Genomic DNA, 24,975 nt, shown 5'->3' on the forward strand with positions numbered 1-24,975 from the left:
TTACACATTTTTGTGCAAATACAAGGCATTACACTTTTCGCATGACAGACATATTTTGCTGAGGTACTCGCCAAAGAATGCTTACGCATTAATACCTTCACACCGTGAAGCAGCTTCTGACCATAAGCAAAAGCAAATGCATTTTGTGTTTTCTTATTGTTGCTTTTACGCACATTTTGATCTGCACAAAAAAAAAGAAAAACTGATTTACAAACTGATCTGACTGATCTACACACAAAATGATCTCTAAACTCTGACTGCAGTACATTTAGCCTCCGTTAAAAAAATGTACCGCCACTCTGACTGATTGGTGGGGTCCAACATTTTAAAACAACACTGGTAGTATGAGACACGTCATAGGGGGGAGAAAGTGGGGGGCAGTGGATTTATTCTGACCATCTGAGATTTTTTCACCAGCACCTAAATCTAAGTACAAGAGCAATTTTGCATTTCACCCCATTCAATGTGGCGTTCGTGGCTGGGAACCGAACCTGTGATCTCGAGCTAAGCATCCTACACTTGCAAACAGTCCTTAACTCATTACCACTAAAGCCTAACCCGTATACAGTTCGCCAGACATCTTTTTTTTTTTCTCACGCACAATAGCAGCACTCACTTCCAAGTACAGAGTCACCCAGTTCATCAGGAGTCTCGATATCTGGCGTGGCCAGGTCGTCCGCAGGTGAGAAGACATCTCCGTCACTCTTGTTGCTCATTGATGAAAGGCTTTTCTGGTCATCGTCAAGACCAATCTGGGCACGAAGAATGTCTGGGTTCACTTTAATCTTGCGCCTGCTCCTGTTAGCACCACTCAAGCTTGAAGGCCTCTCTGAAAGAAAGAACAGTGTACACCTTGAAGTGTGGCACCAGTACAGTGTAGGTGGACTGTCAGATAGAGTAAGACAGGAAAAGGCCAAAGAATTAAACAACAAAGGCAGAGCAATGACTTTTTTTATATATTTTAAAATAATGTTTTGTGTTTACTGCTGCTTTTTTTTTATTTAATTTCACAGCCAGATCATATTTTCTTGGTTTACATCATTCAATGACAGACAGCATCTCAGCTTGCCTGATTTGTCCAGAAAACAAATAAACAACCACCATTGAATGCATACTTCGCCACTGGAGGAGTGAGTTGCTGCATATACATGGACTAGTTTCACCCGCTTTCAGAACCTAAATGTCAGGCAAACCAGGCAAATGACAAAGCCAAGCATTTTATTGAATGGTGCGAACAAACAAATGCAAACGTGCCGAAAAAAAAGAATTCGAGCAGGAACAAAGCAGCAATTAACGTAAAATCTTTTATTGCAAGTCATTAGAATAAAATGCAGGTCACTGTAGAACAAATATCAGAAACTCTATTTCACTAATCACCCACTGTTACAGTTTAAACTGTCTTTATGAGAAGGCATCCATGATTGATTCATTATCTACACTAAAAGACGTAATGATAGAGCGTAACAGGAAGGAAGCGACCATTGGCACTGCCACTGCCTTGCAGTAATGTGGGCACATGAACTAGTATCTCGCAGTCAAAGAGGAAAATCAAAGGGAGTGTTATAAAGAGAGTGTAATAAAAGGGACATGTACTCAAAGAGCAAAGACCTGCTTCCCATGCCTAGAGGCATGTGTGTACGCAGAAGTTAGTTCCTAACCTTTAGACTGATGGCACCACTGTCATTCATACTTCATCATTTTCTCACTTACCAGAGCTCTCACTTCATGCAAACGACTTTTTCACACATCTGAGAAGAAGAATGTACCAGTATAAGCTAGGCTTATTGTTTGCTTTTACTGTGTGCAAAAGTTCATTCTTTGTGTGATGTCGAATACTAGTGCAAAGGTTTCTTTTTAACACATTACACAAGAGCATAGCATTTAGTTACCCCCATACTCGTAACAAAATCCAACAACACACAAAGAGCCAGAAATTAGCTTTAACACAAGCGTTTGCGGGAGCAAGAGCCTTGACAAACGTATATCCTTAGGAAACATGCACAGCACCCCAACGCAGCACATAAGCGGTAGTCAGCCCTATTCACAAGACGACCGGACACTGCAAACTGGACTGCTGCACACGAACTAGTGTAGGTGGAGAAAAAGTAAGAGTGTTAGTAGCTGCACAGCAAAGAAAGCGTGTTAGTGATGGCCGATGTAAAGCAGTGTCCCACAAACCTGCTGGGGTACTGGAGTCATTTTCCTGCAGCCTTTCTTCTGAAACAAGCTCGGGTGGAACATCAGCAGCAGTGGCAATGTCGTTAAAGGGTTGTTCGACACTGTCGACACTGTCGTTAAAGGGTTGTTCTGCATAGGCCATTACAGGCAGTTCTGGATCTGAACGGGCAGTGCTCATCTTAACCTCTTGCTTCTGCTGAGAGAGCTCGACTGGCAGCGAAGACAAACTACGAGATGAGTCAGCCATAAATCTGCTCGGAATTCCAGTACCAGGAAGCATATGGAGTTTCTTTAGGACTGACTCCTCAACGTCTATCCTCTTCAGAGAGTGAAAGGTCTCGGTCTCCGGAATGCCATGGCCGTCACCACCACCGCAGTGAGCTACACTCCTCTTTTCAAGGCTCGCCGTCTTGTTCCCATTGCTGCAAAGGCTAGAGCTAATGTCGTCCTCCTCGTAAGCAACCACTACAATGTCGCTTGAGTCATCTGTGAACGGCTCCAAGTTTGGTACAATCACTTTCTTTTCCCGACTTTGATGACTGTTGCCATTCTTCAGGCTCTGGCTCCCTCCTGCCAATTCTACGACAGCCTCTAGGATGTTGTCGTCAATAAAGCTGGAGTACGAGACATAGTTGTTGACAATTTCGTCCACTTCCTTCGGGGTCAGCAGGTCCTGAAGCCGCCCGCTCAAAACGTAGCCATCCTTAATTTTAGCCTCATCGAAGCAGCTTCTAATCTTCACAACGAGATCTTCGTCTGGTAGTTCCCCAGAGGCCTTCTCTTCAAAAAGAAAAGAGTTGCCATTGTCTAAGGAAGAAGGCAGGTTGTGCAGATTAATGCGAGCCACGTCATCAGAATACTGTTCGATTGCAGGGTCTAACGAAGTCTTGCTCGCATTAGGTGTGGAGTGTTTGACTTGAGCATAGGAGTCATCATTCTGCGAGGAAAAACCGAAGCTGGGCAGTGACGTAGGTTCAGCCTCTTCATTTTCAGCCTCAAACTCGGGGCTGGAGGAGGAAATTGTGAGGGGAGCTGACAAAGGCGATTTTTCCAAATTGGGAACGGCCAGTCTGCCGCTTAGGAGACTGTCCTCATAGTATTCTTCCAGCTCCGAGGCCAGGCTCAAAGGTTGGCTCAACTCAAGGTTGCTGACTTGAGCCAGTAATGGGGAACAGGAAGCTGTATCATCACAAAACAATGAATAGCATTACTCTCAGTGCTCGTACAAAAAATAAACGCTTTGCGTTGTCATAAGCTTCACCATTCAAAACACAAATGCTGTCAATCATTAATAACATAAAATTTTATATATCTCATGGGAATACAAGCAAAAACACACGTCAAAGGTAAAAAAATAGTGCTCGAACATGTTAAACACAGTTGCTCCAGTTAAATACTGACACTGTGAATATTGATTTTTTTTTCTCTTTTTTTTAACATTTAACTCTCTGAAGATATGTAATATCATAAAGTAAGCTGTTGAAGTGACCCAAATTGTGAGAAGTGATGGCAAATGTGATTTCCTACAAAACATATTGGGAAATTCTGGACGCATGTGATAAAGGTACAGGTGAAAGCAGGTATGAGAGCTTGGCATGAGCGTCAACACCAAAATATAAAATAAAGAAATTGTGGGTACCTCTTCGAGCTTCAGAAACTGACATGTGGTCTCCTCTAGACAAAACTTCATCATCTGTTTCATCTTCACCACAGGTTGAACCCTACAATGCAAAAAAAGACATTTCATTAGGAACAACACAGCAAAATAATAGATGGTGTCAGATTTTTGCTACAAACATGGATATCTTGCAAAGAAAATGTAAAAATCTTGGTGAAAATTCATACTGGCAACATGATCTTGTGAATATCCGGTTTATCAGAATTATAGATAATTTTTATTGCAAGATGATCAAATATCAAAACAACCAATATTTTCAGCTGCCAAGTACGCACCCTACATGAATTTATATATCTATTTATTTTACCCTCAGGGCCTTTTGGCATTAGAGAGGGGAGTGGACTACAAAACAAAATGCAAGATTATTTGCCAGTTATACAAGGTTAGCTGAGGATTTGTTAAATACTGCATTGTAGCACAGCGTAATATAAGTAGCATAAAAACAACTGACGTTACTTCGCACAAATGCTTGCTTTTATATAATATCAGCTAACACTTTCTAAAATTCTCGTTATTATTCATGGATACAATTTCATAGGGAAGTTATAGTTATATCAATTAATTACTAATTAGCAGGATGAACGTCCATAATCTACACTACAGTTTATGGAGGACACCATAGCGGAGGGCTATGTTTAATTTTGGTCACTCTGGAGTTTAATGTGTACTTAAATTCAAGTACACGAGCATCTTGGCATTCTACCCTCAACAAACTATGGCCGCCAGAGTAGAAGTTTGACATTGTGACCTCAGTGCACCATATCAAAAGCTTTACATGTCACTCGCACTCTACAACCAATGAGGCACATAATGCTACAAGTCAGATCCCAGCATTATTACTAAAATGAAGACATTTTAGGTTGTGACCACAACTTCTCACCAACATCCTTGTCTCCTGCTTTCAATTCCACCTGGGGCTTCAAAATAAATTGTCAGAAGTGCATCGGCAGACACCTTCTTGCTCATTTTACAGACAATAGTCGTCAAACTCGTATCACCACAACGGTCTTCACAAACTGCCCTGTTCTCACACAAGGAGACCCAGGTATCCCGCCAGACAGTATTCTGACACATATGTGGCGTTTTTGACAAGGTGTGGCACAAAACCTTTATTACACATGTTAAACCAGCTAAGTTTTGAGGTTAAACGTCTAAAACGAACTGAATGCTTTCTGAAATTTAACCAATTCATTTACATTATACAAAATATCCAGACAAAGTTTTGCGCATTCTAAGGCACCACAGAGATCAGACTTGGACCTTTTTCTCTACATAATCTATATTGGTCACGTGCCATCTCATTTCTTGTCATCGCGTTAACATGCGACATTCAGAGACATTTCTTGCAAAAATGATTCAACTACTGCTCACTTTTACAGCACTTTCTACTTTCGCATTTCAAAGCATAGCTAATTTAATAAAACAATGGCGACTTGTGTGTTTCCACTATTTAACCCTACAGTTTATTGGCTGTTAAACACAGCTCCTAAATGATCCTTAATTGTCCTCACAATGTGTGCTGCCATCAACATCAAATTAAATTGAAATCCCCATGCAGCATACAAGTTCAACACTAACCTAAACTAACTAACACTAAGAAAAAGCCAGGCCACACAAACCTGTTGCACTTATTTCAAGTGGTCTAAAGCAGATCTGCCAGATTCTTTGTTAGCTTGAATGGTAGACGTCACTGAAAAGGCAGTGCTCCCAAGTTTGATCAACGATTCAGGATGATTTTTTCTCCAACTACGAAGTTTGCTTTTCGAGGATACCAAAATTGGCACTTCTGTAAGGAACCACTATATCTTATACTATAAAATAGGTACCACTAGGCATAAATAGGTGCCAAATAGGTATACTACAAAATAAATAGCACCAGATCCAGGTGTACAGCAATTTTGTCTTCAAGGAAATGCCTTCCATTTTGCATTTTTTTTTTTTCGGCACCCGATTTGAATAGCCTGCTTGCCAGTCAACCCTCTCCAAAAAAAAAAATTGAGACTGTTTGGTTTCCGTCGCTTTCTAGACGCAGAAAAATAGAACATCTCGCCTTATTTCATAAGATTTATTACCATAACTCTTGTCTTAAGCAAGAGTTGTTTTCCCCATCCTTCATTCATATCATCTCGTATCGATCATCATCATAAACTGTTTGTTCCTCATTGTCATGCTAACAACCACTTTCATTCCTCAAACTTGTAATGATTGGAACCACTTGCCCCCCTCCGTTGCATCTATTATGGATCCCAGTAATTTTAAAAATTCAATTAAAGAACATGTTACCTAATATTTGTAATTTTATTGTTCCAACTCCCTTCTATAATGCCTTATGGGTCCTGAAGGTATTCAAATAAATAAATAAATAAAGTGGGGAATGTGCTCACAGTTTTCCTCTGTGCAGACCTCAGGTGTGGGCTGTCAGGAAAGTCCACCGTCTGGGCTCGGTAGGGGAAGGCAGCATGACTCGGTGCATCAGCATCAACTGCTGCATCGAAGCTTTCATCGTTCACCTTTTCTGTGCCTCTGCAAGAAACCCTGCTGATTGTCAGCTACTCAACCAAGACTACTAAACCACGCATGTCCCAGTGCACTGCAACTCGTGGGAAATTCAAGTGGGAAACCAACATTCTTAGTCCTTAACCTGGTGTGACTAAGAATGTTTTCTGTAACCTTTACCATAACATTTACTTTCAGCCCAACTTGGCACTAACCCAATTCAAACATGAGCTATACTTACAAGGTCACCAAATGAAAACACCAGATGCTGTTAAAACTAGTACATAAACTCTTGCAACAACATCTGCTATATTATAGTTCAATGAAAAACTTGCTACTTGAAAGATTGGATACCAAACTTCCTTTCTTGAAAAAAATTTTGCACAGTAACTGGCATCTGAATTACTGCACAGATAACAATTTTGATGTAAAATATTGCATGATATTATTACATAATTATGTCTTATTATCGTTGCAATTGCTTAAAGATTAAGAATTTATGTAATTAACTAACCTCAACCATGTAACCATGTGTTGCCGTAATATATAACATCACGGTGAGCAGGTACATACAGTAATTATGAAGAGATGTCATAGCCTAAATTTAAGACTTTCTAGAGTGTTACTTCAAGCTCCCATAAGCCATGTTTGTGAATACCAATTTCATACAGAACTGAATGTGACATAATAGGACTGCACCTTCAGCAAACAGCAAGCAATCTCTGCAAGCAGTCACCTATGAGTGAAAGTAATGATGTAGTCTAAAATTATGCTCAATGTAGTAGTAGTAGTGAAATTTACAATTACTCAGCAAAAGGACAATCACTACAGTGCATCGACCAAAGAGTAATACCTTCCACTTCAGTCGTAGTGGTTAAATTTTTGTCTGGTGGCAAAAATACAAAGCGTAAGCACGTAAGGAAACAGTGGGAATGCAAACTGACAAGAAATAACATACAGGAATGACATTATTACCCATCTTTTGCAGTTTCAGACATGCTATTTGAAGAGTCCGAAGGTGAGAAAGGCGGGTCCCGCAATGCTGTGTCCTCAGGACTGCTTGCACTGAAATGACATTAAGGAACAGCAAACAAACAATTTCACTACATTTGACTGGTGCCCTGTAACAAATGGGAAAGCACTAGAACCGGTGCACTTATTTACTCTCTGAAACACGAAAACTGATTCCCAGAAATAACCACCATACGATAACTTTTTCTCTTAGATCTACGATAGTTTTCCTTCCTCGCCATCAATAGGCACCACAGTAAAATTTCAATTGTACTAATTTCTGAGGATCTTAGAATATATTATCTAAAATTTTTATGACCCATAAACAAACCCCAATCACAGCACAAAAGTGAAACTAAGATATGATTGATTACGGTGCTGACGTTCAGTTGAAGTCTGACGTTTTTAAACCCACTTGGAGTCCATAAAACTTGGCACTCCTTTCTTCACCTATGTTTCCGCTGTTCACTGCAGGTCGCAAAATGCGGAGGGCTTTTAGCATCTTGGCCACTTATGGTTTCCGGTCTTCATGCATATCTGTACTTTCACTGTCATTACCGGGTTCCCACCCTAGAAATTCTTATCGACAGTAACAAGGGGACCAAAACGGATTGCATTGTACTTAATGTGTTCTAGTCAAACCGTTCAAAATTCATATCACTTCAAAATTCCGAACAAATGTTATCTTATCAAGATCCAAATGTATTCCTGGACCACATTGCACTCTTTATTCCAGACAGAAGTAATTCTAAACTTCTTCCTTGACAGCTGCACTGAGAATATTTTTTGCTATCTCAACAACAGCCATGAAACCTTCAAGCATTTTAATGTCAACATGATGTGGAAAATGTGGAAAAAATAATAATCATCAAAGGAAGTGTGGGTACAAAAAAGTTATGCTAGATCTTCCCGCTCCAAGAAGCATAAATTCAATCAATCTTAGTCTGTTTACTCAACAGTGTTTCCTTAGTTTCCCTTTTTATTTCTGTAACATTCAGCCTCCTCAATGAAAGAGTTAAGCGAATCTCTGCCGCCGCTAATATTGTAAATAGTCCGAGATGATTCACGGTGGTAGAATAGGAGAGGTGGCCAAACGAGCGCCGCAAGCACATTGCTACACCTCTCGAGTTTCTACAGCAGCCGCCAGCTGACGAAAGGGATTTATGGGCTCAAAGACGTGCATCGCAAGCTTTCGCTGTGCTGTAAAAGGTTGGTTACTATCGCAATTTTTGTGGCTTTAAAACGTAATGTTTTTAATAGCTTGTAGAGGCTGTCTGCCGACCTTGCCCACAAAAATAAGTCCTACCAGGCTCTGTGGAGCTTAAGAATTTCTAATCGGCGCGAGTAATCGCGACAAGACTGACACGGAGCACCGATCCCAAGGGACGCACGTGCATTTTTCTGGAAGCTTGAAAATTGTGACGGGCGAGTGTAGAGCGTAAAAAAATATTTGGTTTTCACGTCACTGTGGGTTTTCACGTCACATTGGGCTTATGGACGTAGCTAATTTATGATCGCCTGGCTGTAACTAAATTTCAGCGTTGCACAGTTACTAATTCTTTCATTATTGTGCATGTGCCGTTCAGGTGCCTGCTCCAGTAGCGTCAGATGGCGAGCGCAAACGTGCACTTGCCTACGAAATGCTGGAGACTGCAAACGACGGGAGTCAGAGCACCGCCGCACGCCTGCTTGTTCGCGGCCGAACTAGGCCGGCCACTCTGAGCAACAACGAACTAAAATGGCGTGAAACACGCAGTAAGTAAAGTCGCGGTGACCACTGTAATTGCGGCGCAGTGGACTTCGCTTTGGATGCACACAGCAGACAGATCACGCACGCTGAAGCTTTTACAAGTAACATCACGGTGTTGCAGAAAGCATCGATGAAATTTGCTTTTTAAATCAGCATGTCCTCCCAGTGGGTAATGGGAGTAACGTGCTTCGAAACTGACAATTTCTGGACACGTGTTTCACTATTAATAATAACAGTAACAATAATATATACATATATTGGTAAACACGCCAAAGAGTCAGTAATTTTGGGAAGACAGTAAATATTGTTTCTGCATAGTCGTACATGCTAATAAATGATTTTTGTTAATATTGTAATGAGGACGAAGAAACAGATGTACATGAACGTGACCATATCAAAAAGACATTAGTTTCAAACGTAATTCATTTGACAATGACGCATTAGACACAGTATAGTTCTCAGAACCAATCTGTATCCAGCAAAATAAAATAAAACAATCAAATAAACAAGAAATAAACGCCGCGTCTGAAGCCAAGCCGCAAGCATGAATCTGCACAAGAAGTCCATTTTCAGTGACGGTATGTATTCAGTGTTGTTGAATACATCTCTGGTGTACGGCAATACAACCTAAAGTTCTTTCTCAAAAGTCAGAGAAGTAAAAATACAGTTTGAATGCTCGCAACGCCCGCCAGCTACATACTTTCAAGTACTGCAGAGCGAAGAAATGAGCCCAGGCTACCCCTGCTGCCACCTTACGCAAAGCGGCGGCAACTTGAGAGCCGTCGCGTAATGCGCAGAGCATTTGCGAAACAGTGCCGTTTGGCCACCTCTCCTATTCTACCACCGTCAGATGGTTGTTGGAGATCAACAACTGTTTGTAAAGTGTTGAACAGCTCGTGCAGTATCATCATCAAGCACAACACGGCACAAAGATCCAGCATATGTTCCACAATGCATTTATTTTGTTAATTTTTATGCACGTAAGTGATGCAGCACCAGGCCGTGCTTACTTCTTTGTGGAATGAACACCTGCACTGTAATAAAAAATAAAATTAACTTTACATACACATTTGAACAGCCTCAGTAAAGCATATGTTACACACACAATTTATCAAGAACTAGCAAAATGCACCAACAAGATCATCGCCGAGTTGCCACGGCCTGCTGCCAGCAAAAAGTAAAACAAAATGGGAGCTAAAAGACCAATTGACAACTAAAAGCTCCTGACAAACACTAACAGCTATGTGTACTGCTTGAGGCCAACAGACTCAAATGCCAGAAGCTGCGCTGCAATGCACTTGTAGCAGTATCCACTTACTGACCTCCCTTCCCTTTACTATATTAGAAGGCGGTGCTGCCCGATTTTGAAATAATGGCTGCAATAAAGGTGCTGGGTGATCCATGAGCTGCAATTTTGCAGTATCTATTGAAAGTCACATTAGTGAAGGGATGCACCTCAAAAAACTAGCAAACTTTTCAGGGGTTGCCAAGAAGAGACATTGAAGCAAAGAGACTATTAAAGTCAATCGGGCAGCAGTGTCCACGACCCCTATTCGGTGCAGATGAGCAAATGTTCCGAGTCGACTAGTGGTGAATCTGTACTTTTGTGATCGATAGAGTCAAACCTAAACACCACAGCTAGGCACTAATGCAATCATGACACTATGCATGCTTCCATTAGCAATATGAATGGAAACACCCCAAATTTGGATTGAAGAGGCCACGTGGCCTTGGAAACTAAGCTGAATGTAAAGCTACTTTGTACATTTTACATGTCAGTTTCAAATACAAGTCACAAGTACTATACACACTGCTTGAAAACAAATTCAGTGTTATTTCCTGTACACTTCACAGGTACACATCCACATTTGGTAGTGTCAATGTGTCATGTCACACCAAGTAATATCTGAATGCGACGCCACGCAACGTACATCGTGGATGTAGCCAACCCATTGTGAAACAGTGGTTGTTTCACTTCACTTACGTTGTTGGTGCACAAGGTTGATTGTTAACGCTGAGAGATCCATTTGTCTGGGGGCAATGCTCATTCATCTTGGGCAGGATGTTATCATCTGTGTAAAGGCAACAAGATAAGAAGGATGTGATGTAGTAGCTAATTTTAAAAAATGGCTTGCCGATTTGAGAACAGAGCAGATTTGCACTATGTGCTCTATATTGATACTTTGTCCCTGCTATTAATGTCACTGAAAGCATGGTCCTGTGATTGTACTGGTATCCCAGGTAATCATTCTTGTTGTTGCTGTGTTTTCTTGTGCCCACATGAAAAAGCGTGCTAAATGTGTTCTGCTGCACAATGGCAACATAAAGGGACAAAAATGAAAAAGCGTGAATCACAATGCACAATCATTCCCATATTTATTTGCACAGGCTCGGATTTTAAAATTCGCCCTACGTGCTAAATAAAAAGCAACTTTAAGATTAAGTCAGTATGAGCAACAAGACACTAGGTAATACAGTGAATGCAAGAAGGTTATGGCTTGAAAAGTGAAAATTAGCAGCGAAAAAAGCTAAAACAGAAATGAGCAAAATGAGTATGTTTACAGCTTATTTTTCGCTTGATGTGACCTTCTCAAAGTCAGAAGTGAAGTCTGTGGCTATAACACATTTAACCATCACTTACGTTCTTGGTTAATTCCTCAGATTACAATAGCCAGCAATTATGTTGAAACTGACAGATTCCAACCAGTTATACCGCTTTGAGAGGACACTAAAGATAAACACTAAATGAGTTTAGACTCACAAGGCACTGTTTCAAATCTTTGGTTTCATTAATTTTGTGGTAAAAGCTTGATTACTAGAACAAAAAGATGAAGGTCAAAATTAAATTTTTTTAATTTCGCACCGAAACCCTAGTGCCGGTATGTCAAATGCGATGTCATGCATTTCAAGGTATTTGGGTGAATGTGGCAGTTCTCAAAATTTGCTAAGTTCAGTTTTTACCACCTTTAGAACATGATGCAGTCCATATTGACCAATAGAAAATTAACTAGGCCTGAGCATATGCCATCAAGATTCAAGCGTCACGATGAGCTTGTGCAGAAACATCAAGGTGGCATCGCCACCACTCTTTCATCTTTTACATCTTTTCTGGCTTACTACGCCACCTCTGATGGTAAAAGTTGTGTTCTAGGTATTATAGAAGTGTAATTTACTAATACAGCTCAGCTTTCTTCACTTTTATGTTCCTTTTGAGGTTAGCTTGTTGGCATTCACATTTACGTCAGGTTGCAACATGCTTTAGGATGAGAACTCTTTTTTATTTGTATAATTTTAAAAACGTATTTTTTTAATTGCAAGGTGTTGTCCATAGAAATGATGCAACCATTACGTAAGAAAGCCAGAACAGCATATATGTTCACAGAGCATAAGAGAACCAGAAAGCATTGCATCGCTACTACACAGTGCTGCCAGCACCTTGCAAATGAACATTTTCTGTGAGACAAATTGTCACTAGATGGACTGGGTGGAAGTTAAGTTATTTACAGCCCTGACTGTGCTTTACCTGCACTCCAAAATCAATAAGCTGAAAGCTGTAAGGTCAGGTGGAGAAACAAGCACCGTACTCCAGAACAGAGTTCTCTGTTAGACAGAATCACATCTTACGAAGTGTTGTAAGCATGACCACGTGCAGCAATGTAAGATAGATGGCGCTGACGCGCTTCAGATTTGATAATGTGCCCAGAAGACAGCAACGCACCGGGAGGTTCTTCACGTGTTACAAGATATACCGGATTGCTTTCTTTCTTCATGTCTTCCAAAATAAAAAGTCAGTTGAGAGTCAGTGAATGTCCTGTGTATACCTTCTTTGTCCTTCATCCAATTGTGAGCACTGCACAATTAAACTACATCACAATCTCAAGTGCTGCAAGGAAAGAAATTTTACTTTCGGTAGTGACCAATAATAGAGTGGCAAAAAAACGGAGATGAATAATATTACAGAGTTCTTCACATGACCTGTAAAAGAAGGCACTGATGCCACTGTTTGGTCCTAGGCCTATTTATTGACACAAACTGCAACTCTGCTTGGCTATGGGTGTCAACACTTTGACAGCCATTTGAAACGTGCCAGGACCTCACATTGCCCATTGACGACAGTTACATGCACGCACTAGGCTCCGAGTCTCTTATGCATCTAGTTCATTGCGAGGAACTAAGTGTTGCCACTTTGCTTTGACCATCACGACCTTTGCACATTTTGCCGTGACCGATCTCAACGGACTCTGAGCAGCTACACATTCTGGGTGTGTTGCGCTGCATGTCTCACTGCCATCACCGTGGCATGACATTACAACTTACTACCGCACGCCGGCACTTTCCCTCCCATCTCTTTCTCCTCCACATTTAGCACTCATCGGACCATCCCTATGGTTACACTAAAGGAGTTACTCTGGAAGGTAGGGCCAGAGGGGAGGCCAGATCTCGAAACCAGTGCACCGATTTGTACTGCAGACAAACTTTTCCACTCGTGCTGATGTCTCGGCAGTCATATTACGATATCTCACACATGTACGCATTACTTATCAAAATCCAATCATACAAGCTGACTGTTGTGTTGTGCGTACTAACAGATAAACAAAGTCTACGGAAAAGTTGAGCAGTCATGTCGAAACCAACAATCTTTCTTTTTTATAATTGACTAAAACATATTTTACAATCAGAGTGTGGACAATCTTTTACTCAACCTCAAGTATACGTGTAGCTGGGTAATTATCGTAGTTACTTGATCCTAGAAAACTTGTTGCTGCACTAGCTGGTTGATAATGAAAGACACTTCGCAAATCAGATGAGCACGAGAAGGTAGAGACATGGACTCTAAACCTTCTCATCCTTGCCTGTTTTGTGGAGTATCTCTTTCAAGGTTTTACTCTATTCTAACGTACACTTTTCCTTTTTTTAAGGAAAAGTGTACTTCAAAATAATGTGCGCTCTAGATTCGAGTACAAAGTCAAAACTACAATAGTGACAAGCTATTGTCATTGGCAATAAAATTTCTAGAATTTAATTTACATATTGCTGCTGCTGTAGGAGTTGTGGTAGCTTTGTGCCTGCTCCTTAAGTTCATTAGGCTCTGAAATGTGTTCAAGAAATGCGATATCTCAAACTCCAAAGAAAAATGCTCTGGGTTGTTGACAGTGATAAGCAGGCCTCCGACAGCAACAATGTGGCATGCCCGGTCCACTGTAGCTCGGATACAATAGATTTTTCTTTTACTAATTGAGACCGAATCACCATTACTCTCTCTCTTACTGTGAAAAACTGGTGAATGAACAAGGGCATTGCATTTATAATTTCGTGAAGTATGAAAAACCAGTGCATGTAACAATCAAAGGGCGCAAGAGAACAGAGTAAATACTAGAGGTGGGTGAATATTCTAAGTTTCGAAAACGAATAAAACAATACACACCAACTGTTAGTATTCATATTCAAAAATTAACTATTCGGTATTTTCAAATATTGCTATCTGCTGAACACACTAGTGCAAATTACCAGAAGTGAAACAATGACACAAGTTCTCAAAATATGTAAGCAAAATGGTTAATGCAAGCTTCGTTTTCGGTTTCGCGGCAGATAACCTGGCATTTTTGCTTGTAGTCTGTCATTTAATGTTTTTGACAGTCTTGTCACGTAGCAGTTTTATCTTTTACACTACAACCAGAGATATTTGCATTGAGACGGTCCCTTTTACATGTGTCTACGGCACACAAGTCCTTCAGCTGCTTTTTCTTTTCTTTTTTTTTCACAACTTCTGATCTTTTTTTTTTTGGCAACTATTTATTTAACATTTGTTGAAAACTAGTCTACAGCAGCCATTCATTCTTGCAAAACTTGTTTGCAACCAGGCTCTAAAGATTTTTTGAAGCTATTTGTGAAACTTTTAAATACAATTAATGATCTTGTGTATAAACTGATCTTAATTGTCCTTAATGGCTAGCTGTCTTTTTTTTTTTCCACTAGTCAGTACAAGTGTAGTACCCGATTATTCCCCCAAAAAATATTCCTGCTGTAAATATGTGTCTGCAATTGAATTACAATATTTAAGTGCCAAGGAAATCCTATTGTTAAAGCCGATAATTGTTATAATCAGGTTGCACGAAAAAAGCGGATGGCGGAAATGTCTAAACACTTTAACTAGATAGAAAGAAGTCCAGCCGAACTCACTTATAACATTACTGGTTTTAACAATACTCGCATGTAACGATGAGCAGTTACTGTACGGTGAACTTTTGGTGCGTGTTCTATGGCAAAATAAGCCCCTTACTACTATGTTCCCATGCTGCATTACTGGCTATAATAATTAAATCTGGCTACTGGGTGCGTGCACCGAAGAGAAAAGAAATGTGAAATCTAGGAAAAAAATAAAAATATTCACTGCCAATTTAGCCGTAAATGCAAGAGAAATGCGTTAGCGTTACGTCGCACTTCTTTGAGGTCCCGGATGCACGATTTAAACCGCGTTCAGCCCATTGCAAAGCGTTGTTCAGGAGCTCACTCGACACATGTCCTGCCTCTTCGAGAAGAGAAGTGCAACTGACGGTGGTCCGGAGCAGATCACCTCTACCACGGGACCTCCTTTCCATACTTAATGCACATACACATTTTCCACTTTAACACTACTAATGCTAACGCATTAAAAAAAGTGTAGCTTGCACTGGAGGTGCAATGCTAAAGAGACAGCGGAGCTGATGGGCACCTAGCTAGGCCTGGCTTTTGGGCTAGGCTAAGCACTACCAAGTCATCCTAAGCATTTTCTGATTATTGATCAATTATTCATTAGCTATTGATTGGCTATCGCAAGGTATTGGCCACGTATTTGGGCTAGGCTAAGCACTACCAAGTCATCCCCAGCATTTTCCATAATTTATTGATTATTGATTGATTAGCTATTGATTGGCTATCGATTGGCTACTGCAAGGTATTGGCCACGTGTTTGGGCTAGGCTAAGCACTACCAAGTCATCCCCAGCATTTCCCAGGATTGACTGATCATTGATTAATTATCAATTAGCCATTGATTGGCTATCGATGACTTCATGACTAAGCTTAAATAGTCCCAACCATGCTTAGCTAGACTTAGCCAGGCTCAGCTTCGCTAGTTCACAGGGGTATGTGCTATTACGCTTGGACCCTTTCTGCACTGCCGCCAGGAGCAGCCCACGGTTTTGCAGCTCGTGGCACAAATTACGGCCGGCTTATACAGCTCCGCTGTTAAAAAATGCAAGCCACCGCAATCACCTGTGTGCCACGCACAATGCCCAGCATGCCTCCGTGGCAATGCCTTCCGCATCTCCAGCCCCACGCGCCCCTCTACCATCACCTTTTTCAGCCCTCCTACACACCAGTTCACTGCATCAACGTTTGAGGGGTGATAGGGATACAGGAGAGAGGCCAAATAAGTAGCCAAATATGCTGCTTTGCTATTTTGTTCTATATTAATTACAGTTCATATTACTTACTTTCTGTGTTGATGAAAAGTGCCACTTTAACTTAACACTTTTAAGTATACACTGAAGCAAGCAAATGAGGCTGTGCAAAGCAAATAAAAACATGACATGCAAGAGGTTCAGTTATGCTTTATTGTGCATGAAATCTTGACTTTCAATGCTTTGGTATTGGCTCTCCAAAACATAAGGAACGCAGTGCTCATTCCAGTAGCACCTTTCCTGCTTCTTATCAATGCCTCTTAGAGCCAACATTACTATACTGAAGTGCTACTTATGGCTGCAATATAATTCTTACTTTTTTGCCTTTTGAAACTGCACCAAGTTTTCATTTCATTGTCCCATTCATGATGCTTATGCCTTAGCTCTATCACAGATTATTAGAACTGCCACTGTGCCTGCTATCGGTCTTGCAGTGAAAAGAAGTGCGGAAAAAGGTACACATTTTGTAGACCATAAAGCATGATATGGCTATGCTCAATGGAGTAAACTTTGCTCTAAGCCTAATACTAGTCCCTGCATAGCGTAATGTTTGTGAATAGCATCGCAGCAGCGTGGGGTGACTGGTAACTACTGCAGGCAAAACGTTCTTCAAAGTAGTTTGTCTGCCTCGTGGAACAATACACAATGAACTGAATGGACGACGTGATGGGAGCCAAATGGTGAAGAGTCTTGACAGTAATGGTCTTGGTGATGGTGGAGATGGTACTGTGGAACAGAGCAAGAGATTTTTTTCCCCTTGTTTGATACAGGAAAGCACAGGGAGCTCGTTGTCATATGCTTGAGAACAGCAAGTGGTGCCTTTGTTAGAAGAAGAAAATAACATCAACTAGCGATGCATGAAGTACACCTCACAAATTCAGTGTCACCAGTTTCTTAGCAGCATGTTGCATTTATTGACAAGGCATTGTCGTGAGCACAGGTAGGCAGGAGAAACACCACAGACTTCAGAAACAGGAACTCTCGATTTCCATTAAGCAATGAGATAACAAAGCTGTGTGTAATGCTGAAACCTTAGCTGGCTTAGTTGGGGGGAATAATGCAGCTTATGGCCTGCCCCTATCTATAGGACATCACTGCATACTCTAAAGCAAATGGCAATGGTTATGATAATTTAAGAACAGACTTCATGCTTCACGTGCATTCTGATAAGATACAGTAAAAGCTCGATGATACGAATCTCACGGGGTCACGAAAAATATTCGTATTAGCCGAAATTCGTATCATCGAAACAATTAAAACTACTGTCGAATCTCGATAATTCGAACTCGAAGGGGCCCGAAAATTTTTTCGGATTAAAAGGACGTATTTTTGAAGTATTCGTGCACCATAGCACGATGCACGAACGGTGCGAGTCGTGAAATATCGCAGCGCGCAAGCGCATAGCAAGCGCGGGCCACGAAACTGCCCACGCCGGCTAACGGTCGCTTCCCGATAACGACAGAAAACGAAGCTTCAGGGAGCGAGCGGGCGGCGCCGGCACACGGGTGCGCACGGAGACCGTCGAAGGTGAGGGAGGAGGGCGGCAGGGAAGCGGATTTGGCCGCGTCAACTCCGCCGCTTCGGTGGCTCCCCTCGCCCTCCCTCTCAACTCCCTCGTACCTCTCTCACCTTCGACTCCGTGCGCACCCGTGCGCGCCCGCCGCCGTGCTGGCGCCAGCTTATTTTAGCCGCCCCCTGAAGTTTCGTTTTCTGCCGTTATCGGGAAGCGAGCGTTTGCGGGCGTGGCAGTTTCGTTGGCCCGACTGTGCCTCCGCCGCTGCTTCCCTCTGCGCTGCTGCCGCAGCGTGCAAGTTCAACATGTGACTAGAAAATAGAGGAGAAGGGTTCACTGCCATTTTATCCGCGTGGCTGAGACGTCGGCACTAGTGTGCGCAAGAATACGGTTGTCTAGAACACTCTAGTCGGCACGTACACGCTTGTTCCGGCGCGATGCAGAAACGGCGACCTTGCAATTTGAGAGAGGGGAAAATTTGCGCCGCGGGTTCTTTTTTTTTTTTTTTTTCCCCGTTCCTTCGCGCGTGGCATTGAGAGGTCGCCCCTGAGCTTTTGCTCTATGGCGGTGTCGGAGCAATGCCGGTCGGAGGCGCCGCCGCGTTATTTGGCGCGCTGCTAAGAGCATTGTCGGTGCGCGGTATGTTCGAAATAAGCGTATTCGAATTAACGAGATTCGACTGTAGCTAAATTAAAGAGCCAGAGGTGAACTCACTCAGGCACATGTACGTAAAAAGCATTTATTTCTTGAAGCGCTACTGCTTCAAACTCTTCGCGCCCAGTCGCGGAGTCCGCGCTGTCCGGCGCCGCGCCTCCGCACCAAAAGAGAAGGAGAGAAAGCGCGTGACTGCGCGCTGTTCTCTTTCGCGGCCGTCGGTGGGGCGGCGTTTATTCGTATCAACCGACGCAGGCTGAAAATCGATTCGTAACAACCATTCTCTAGCACGTTGCAAAGTAATGGGGCTTGGCCGGGACCACAGAAAAAGTCGTATCATCCGGAAATTCGTATTAGCCGTGATCGTATCATCGAGCTTTTACTGTAATGTGCTTTTACACTGCAGTAATCATGCAAAAAAAAACTGATACTGTGAATGTGCCTAATGTAGCAAGCAGAAACATTACAACATGCCAAATGCAAAACGTAAAGTGAAGTACATCATAAACAATGATTGCATGTGAAACATACATCCAATCACACAGCCACAACTTCTTGACTCGGTGTTAGGACATTTCCCTTTTCAAAACACTGCAGCAAGTTTTGTGAGAAGTCTAATCAGCCTACGGAAATCGTATGGATCTAGAGCAGACTTTTTAACTAAGAGATGTTGCAGTGTATCTGAGCGAAGGAGCTTGTTGCATTGGGTATCACCAAGAAATTAACTACGCTACCCTCAGTTTCACCTTATTGACTGGTGGAACTAATCGTGCACCTGCACAAATGCAAACACGCACTTGATTACACAACCTAACCACACCTTTTGAAAGATGTTGGGATGCTAGATTATAAAACATTAGAGCAAAGCATCATCACAGCATGAAACAACTTCTTTGTCAGTCTTGATAGCTGTCAATAATGACAACTTATACTGCTGACACGAAAGCCTGCCTGATGATAAGATAAGCTGGGCACAAGCATCTCGTCCAAGGATCCGATCAGTTCACGGTGAGCAATGATCGCCACCTGCACCACAACACACTCAAGTTCATGCAAGTGCAAATGACAGTGGCCTAATGAGCTCCCAAAGTTTTGCGTGCTTTTCTCATGCCATAATTTGTTTTTTTAATAATAAATTCAGCGGCGATATAGTGGTAAATGCGAGAGAAATGGAATTAGCATTACGTCACACCTATCCGAGGTTCCGGTTCCATGATTCAGTGTTCACCACATTACAAAGTGTTGTTCAGGAGCTCACTCAATTCATGTCTTGCCACTTCAAGGAGCGAAGTGCAACTGACGGTGGTCCGGAACAGACCACTGTCAGTAGTTACTTGTACAAGACATTGATGGTGACATCCAAACAATCTGTCCATTTATCACTCCTTCTGATGTCAGGCTCTGTATGTCTGGAGGAACATGGCCTTTTGCCTCTTCCCCTTTGTATCCTGTACTGCAACTTCTTCACCTTAAGCTTTTTGGCACGTGCGTTCCATTCAATCCTGCTGACTTCTCTTTACTTGTTTATCCTCAGTGTAAATGTACAACTGCCTCATTCACCAAAGTAAGCACCACAATGGGTGCCATGAAAGCCACTGCAGTTCCTTACACTTACATTTCGTCAATGTCATGGCAGCACAGTTGGTCAGGGCATCAGGTTTTCAGGGAAAGATATCGGATTCAAAACCTTTTGGGGTGCTTCCTTTTTTTTTTTTTAACTTTTGCAGACATTATATTTTATTTTAGCCACTGCAACACGATTATCACGCGGGCCATGATTTTGTAGCAATGCCTTTTCCGATGGTATTCCTTTTTGTACTTCGTCAGTGGCCAGAGCGATGCTCTGCCTGCATTATCAACGAGATCAGCCGGGCATGGACAGTGGATGACAAGAGTGGCATGGAATCGAACGGAATGCATCGCTACAGAATCATGGCCCAGGGAGCTACCACGGTGATGGCAACATTATGCAGTGGTGCCACAAATGCAGGTGAAGTGCCCCAAAGCAGCTATCAGTGTAAAACGTTTGCCCCAGAAAAACAACCCATAGAATTTCAAAAGACAGAACAAGTCAGGAATAGCCAAACTTCACCTCAGTTTCTGTAGATGCTATCGGAACAAAAGACACATACGTCAACTTAGCCAGTCTACATGCTACAAATGCTACCTAGGAGCCTTCCATTATGAATTAAGGTTTTCCACATGTTCTGGAACACGAAGTGCTGAGCTGCGACTCACCGAGAGTGCTTAGGAACTTTCTCACAACTGGAAGGATGACTTTTCTCGAGGCTTGAGTGTTGCCTTGGACAAATGTGATGAGGTGGTCTGTAGACATATGCGAAACCTGGAGATCCAGTGAAGGGTCCCCCACTGCCAAAAGTGTTGACGTCAGCTGTGGCATGCAAGGAATAAGCATGAAGTTAACTTGAGCAAGCATCCTTCACATAAAACGCAGCTGAGGTCAATGGAACAAGGAACAATAAAGTATATGGATCAACTATGAGTATTATAATAAATGAGGCACACCACAAAACATAGCTTATTTTCATTACTATAACCACGCAGTCACTCTGAACACCCATCCTCCACCCTCACTCCTCTACGGAAAGGATGACATAGCATCAAGAAAAAAAAAGTATGCAATCATATAAACACTCATTTTGTTACTGACGGCAGAGTTTTGCCACTCAAATAAAGTTCTGGTCAAATCTGAAATAATATAGTATCGCAACCCAGCTCAATTGAGCAAAATGACAATCTGTTAGGGCATACCAATAGCAACAGCAGCTCGAACAACTGCTTGAAGGACTATATATCAAGCAACAGCACAAGTGAGCAACAAATTAAAGGAATGTGGTGATAGCATTCAACCCCCGCCCCCCCCCTTTTTTTTTTGCGATCATTCATAATGACATTGCATTGTGCAATATGCAGGTTTTCTGTAAGCAAGCCTTAATTGTTTAATTGCATACCTGCCAACCTAGCAAAATGAAAATTCGGGAGACTGCTGCGCAAGGGGGAGGAGGGGGGGTCAAGAAATTTCTTGCCACCGTGCGAAACGGCGCTCGTGGTAGAGAGTACACACTTGTCATCTCTCCGTGAAGTGACAAAGCATGCAAAGTCAGTCGTATATGATATCATAAATACTTGCAAGCACCTATTCTTGGCTTATGAAAGTGTCATCTATCGCTCTAACTAAACTCGGGGAAACAAAGAGTAGTTTGGCATTCCGCACTTCACTTGACAACCTGACAAAGCCAAAAGCGTTGCGCACTAACGATCGATTAAAGACTGGATTGCTAAAAACGCGTGAGCCAGCCAGAGATGAGCCAATCCGGAAAATTCAATATGGCAGTGCCCATCGGTTGCTCGCGTTCGTGGTGGTGCCGACGCCCGCTACCACGGTTCAGGGTGCATGCCGGTGACTAAGTGCTCCCGCGCTGCTTTCTCTCAAGGTTATATTACAGGGAGTAATATGATTATAGCGATAGGGCGTAAAAAAAAAAAAAGAATTTAAAAAAAAAAACGCTGTGCTGTGGCGACTACTGCGGCAAAATTCGAGAGGCTCCCGGACAATTCAGGAGAGTTGGCAGGTATTTAATTGTTACTCTCACTTTGTAATACAGTCAAATGCCTCCACAGCGAAATGACCCATATATGAGGGATTCCATATGTCCCAGCCGAATCCTTATCTTTCATATGTATTGTGAACGCCTCTACAGTGAAAGCCATAACAAATTTGCCTGTGCAAGAAAGTAATTCAGAAGTCTACGATGGCTTATTTGTTGCTTTACAAAGAATGCACACACTTAACAGCAGTGTTCCTGAGCTGCAATGCACATGGGAGCAACAGTCATCGCCACATTAAAGACCAAACCCTTGCACGGGTGGTACTAGCACGACCTGTTAGCAAAAGCAAAGGGGGGGGGGGGGGGGGGGTGCACACCAATCTCAATTAATTTTTAGTACTGCTGAATTTTCAGCCTTTGCCATCCGCTTTATGTCTGAAAACAGACTGTGAGTGCACTTTATTTGATGATTCAAGTCTCAAAGCATCATTCTGCTCTCATGAAGGCCACAGTCATAATAGCCCCCACCTCATTTACTGAGAAATGCTAAGGAGTTCATAATGGCACATTTGAAAGTGCAGTGGGTGTATGTTGACATACTAGCCTTTATGATGCAAGTTAAGTGAACTATAGAACTAAAGAAAGGCTGCAAAATGACCCTTTAGCAACTGAATAAGAGAACAATTAAATAAGATTTCCTCAATACAGAAAACAATTTGTTTAACCCCACAAAGCCCGAACACCATTCCACGTCAAAGACAATTAAAACAGCGTGTTCACATTTATTTCTGGCCATGAAGATATGTTTACTGGTAGAAAAACAATGAAATGTTATTGAGTAAACATTAATTATTACGGTAATTACTTAATTTGTTATTTATTTGTTCCTCCAGCACATCAAAAACCCTAGTACGGGCTCTAGTTTAGGTCATTAGCACATAAATTTGAATTTTTAGGCATCAAATTCAGCGTATCAAAAATGATACGTTGGGCGTTAATTTTCACCGTTTCTTTTTTTATGTACTCATGACCAAGCAAAAAACCATTAACAGTGTAATCTGGCAAGCATGCGAGAAAATTTTATGCTAACTACTAACATTGTGGAAGCAGGTCCTTAACTGATTAAGTGACATAGACAACTGGAAAAAGAGTCCTGCACATGTAGTGCACGTTTGGTAAGAAGACTGACAGTCAAAAAACATGCTCATATGCAAGCGCCTTCAGTAAAGAATAATGTCTGCTAGAAAATGTTACACGATGAATAAGACGAGGTAGGTTACCTGCTGCTTGAGCACAATGTCCGAAGAGAAGACTGCCAGCTGCCTCTGAACCGAATTGCTTTTTTCTTCTACAGCAAAGGTGAGGATGATGAGGGCACTGTAGCCATGTGTCTTGCAGAACTTGCCCAGCTCTGCCTCCATTGTGTTCTCCTGACAGATGCTCTGAAGAGGAGAGAGAAATCAAACGAAAGGAAAGAAAAGGACATTAACCAGAGGATATTTACAGTTGGCTACATTGTACTATGGAAGGGGAAAAGAGGTGAAAAGATCAAAGCAAAAAAAGGAGGGACAAGCAGGGACTATGTATGGCTAGAGTTATGTCTTGTTGGACTGTTGGCCAAACGTAGCTATTAGAAAAGAGACGCAGACAGAAAGGAGAGATAGACGAGCCCCTTCGTCTGACGCTTGTCTGTCCTCTGTGTGTGTGCACCAATCCGCACCTCTCTTCTAATATCTAAGGCTATCTGTGTTGATGCTTTTACACACAGTCTACAAATCGCAACACTATCACACACAGTGTCAGTGTTACATATGGAGACATAAAACATCGCATGGTGTACATGTGCCATCCAGTAACAATATTTCACACAATCAGGTCTCTTAAGTAATGCAGCAGAGGAAGACCAGGGGGAGCATTCTGATCGTGTCTGCCTAGTGCCTGCCTAGTCTGCTGCTGAACTGCTGATTGGCTGCGGGCGCTTGTCTACTTCTCGCGTGTACCCCAGCGCAGCCAATCAAAACTTCAGCAGCAGACTAAATGGATATGCCCACTAGGTAGACATTTACAGAATAACCCCCCCCCCCCCCTACGATCAAGGGAATCAGATTATACAAAATTAAGATATGCACAACTGCTGCTCATAAATCGAAAAAAATAGAGAGAGAGAGATGGGTAGAACAAGAAAGTATCACAAGGTACGTTGTTTCACAAATGGAGGTTTGGGCCACGCACAGACGAGTATGTTCAAAATCAAAATATATATTCTCACAGGCCAGTGTAGGAAGGTATGGAGGTATGCACAAGGTACATCATTCAACAGTGCAACACAGTGGCACCTTGACAAAACAGGTTTCTTGATAGTGAAAAACAGGCACTACAAACCAGCACAGTTAAAGATAATACATAGCCTCACCTGCCGCCCTCACAAAAAATGTATAACACACCAAATACACACAAGATGTACACTTAAAAAAAAACTTGCATCAAACAAGTGGACAGTAGATATTACCTGCCTGCTGCCAGATCAGCATTCCAGTGACATCTTTGACCTTACCCAAAGTAGGGATCAGGTTGTCTGTGAACCCTCATTGATTCTTTACTTCAATAGTTTTCATTAGGCTTAATGCCCTATACTTACGCTGTTAGCTCATGGCAACAAGTCCTCATACATCAATTTACTGGTTA

General features: G+C 42.0%; 1 protein-coding gene across 6 annotated transcripts in view; it reads right to left on the reverse strand.

Moving 5' to 3' along the window:
* Positions 1-24,975, reverse strand: part of LOC119455817 (exopolyphosphatase PRUNE1-like) — a 52,984-nt gene that overhangs the window by 15,854 nt on the left and 12,155 nt on the right. For 2 of the 6 annotated variants that reach the window (XM_049669333.1, XM_049669335.1), the window contains exons 8-16: positions 23,571-23,732; positions 20,960-21,113; positions 11,098-11,185; positions 10,124-10,147; positions 7,328-7,417; positions 6,241-6,391; positions 3,818-3,899; positions 2,179-3,357; positions 617-829 (exon numbers count right to left, since the gene is read on the reverse strand). In XM_049669333.1, coding sequence (XP_049525290.1) covers positions 617-829; positions 2,179-3,357; positions 3,818-3,899; positions 6,241-6,391; positions 7,328-7,417; positions 10,124-10,147; positions 11,098-11,185; positions 20,960-21,113; positions 23,571-23,732 — 2,143 coding nt within the window. The remainder of the gene's footprint in view (positions 1-616; positions 830-2,178; positions 3,358-3,817; positions 3,900-6,240; positions 6,392-7,327; positions 7,418-10,123; positions 10,148-11,097; positions 11,186-20,959; positions 21,114-23,570; positions 23,733-24,975) is intronic. The other 4 variants (XM_049669334.1, XM_037717291.1, XM_037717292.2 and 1 more) reach the window with 4 other exon arrangements.

This window comes from Dermacentor silvarum, chromosome 6, assembly GCF_013339745.2.
Source record: "Dermacentor silvarum isolate Dsil-2018 chromosome 6, BIME_Dsil_1.4, whole genome shotgun sequence".
NCBI classification, from domain to species: Eukaryota; Metazoa; Arthropoda; class Arachnida; order Ixodida; family Ixodidae; genus Dermacentor; species Dermacentor silvarum.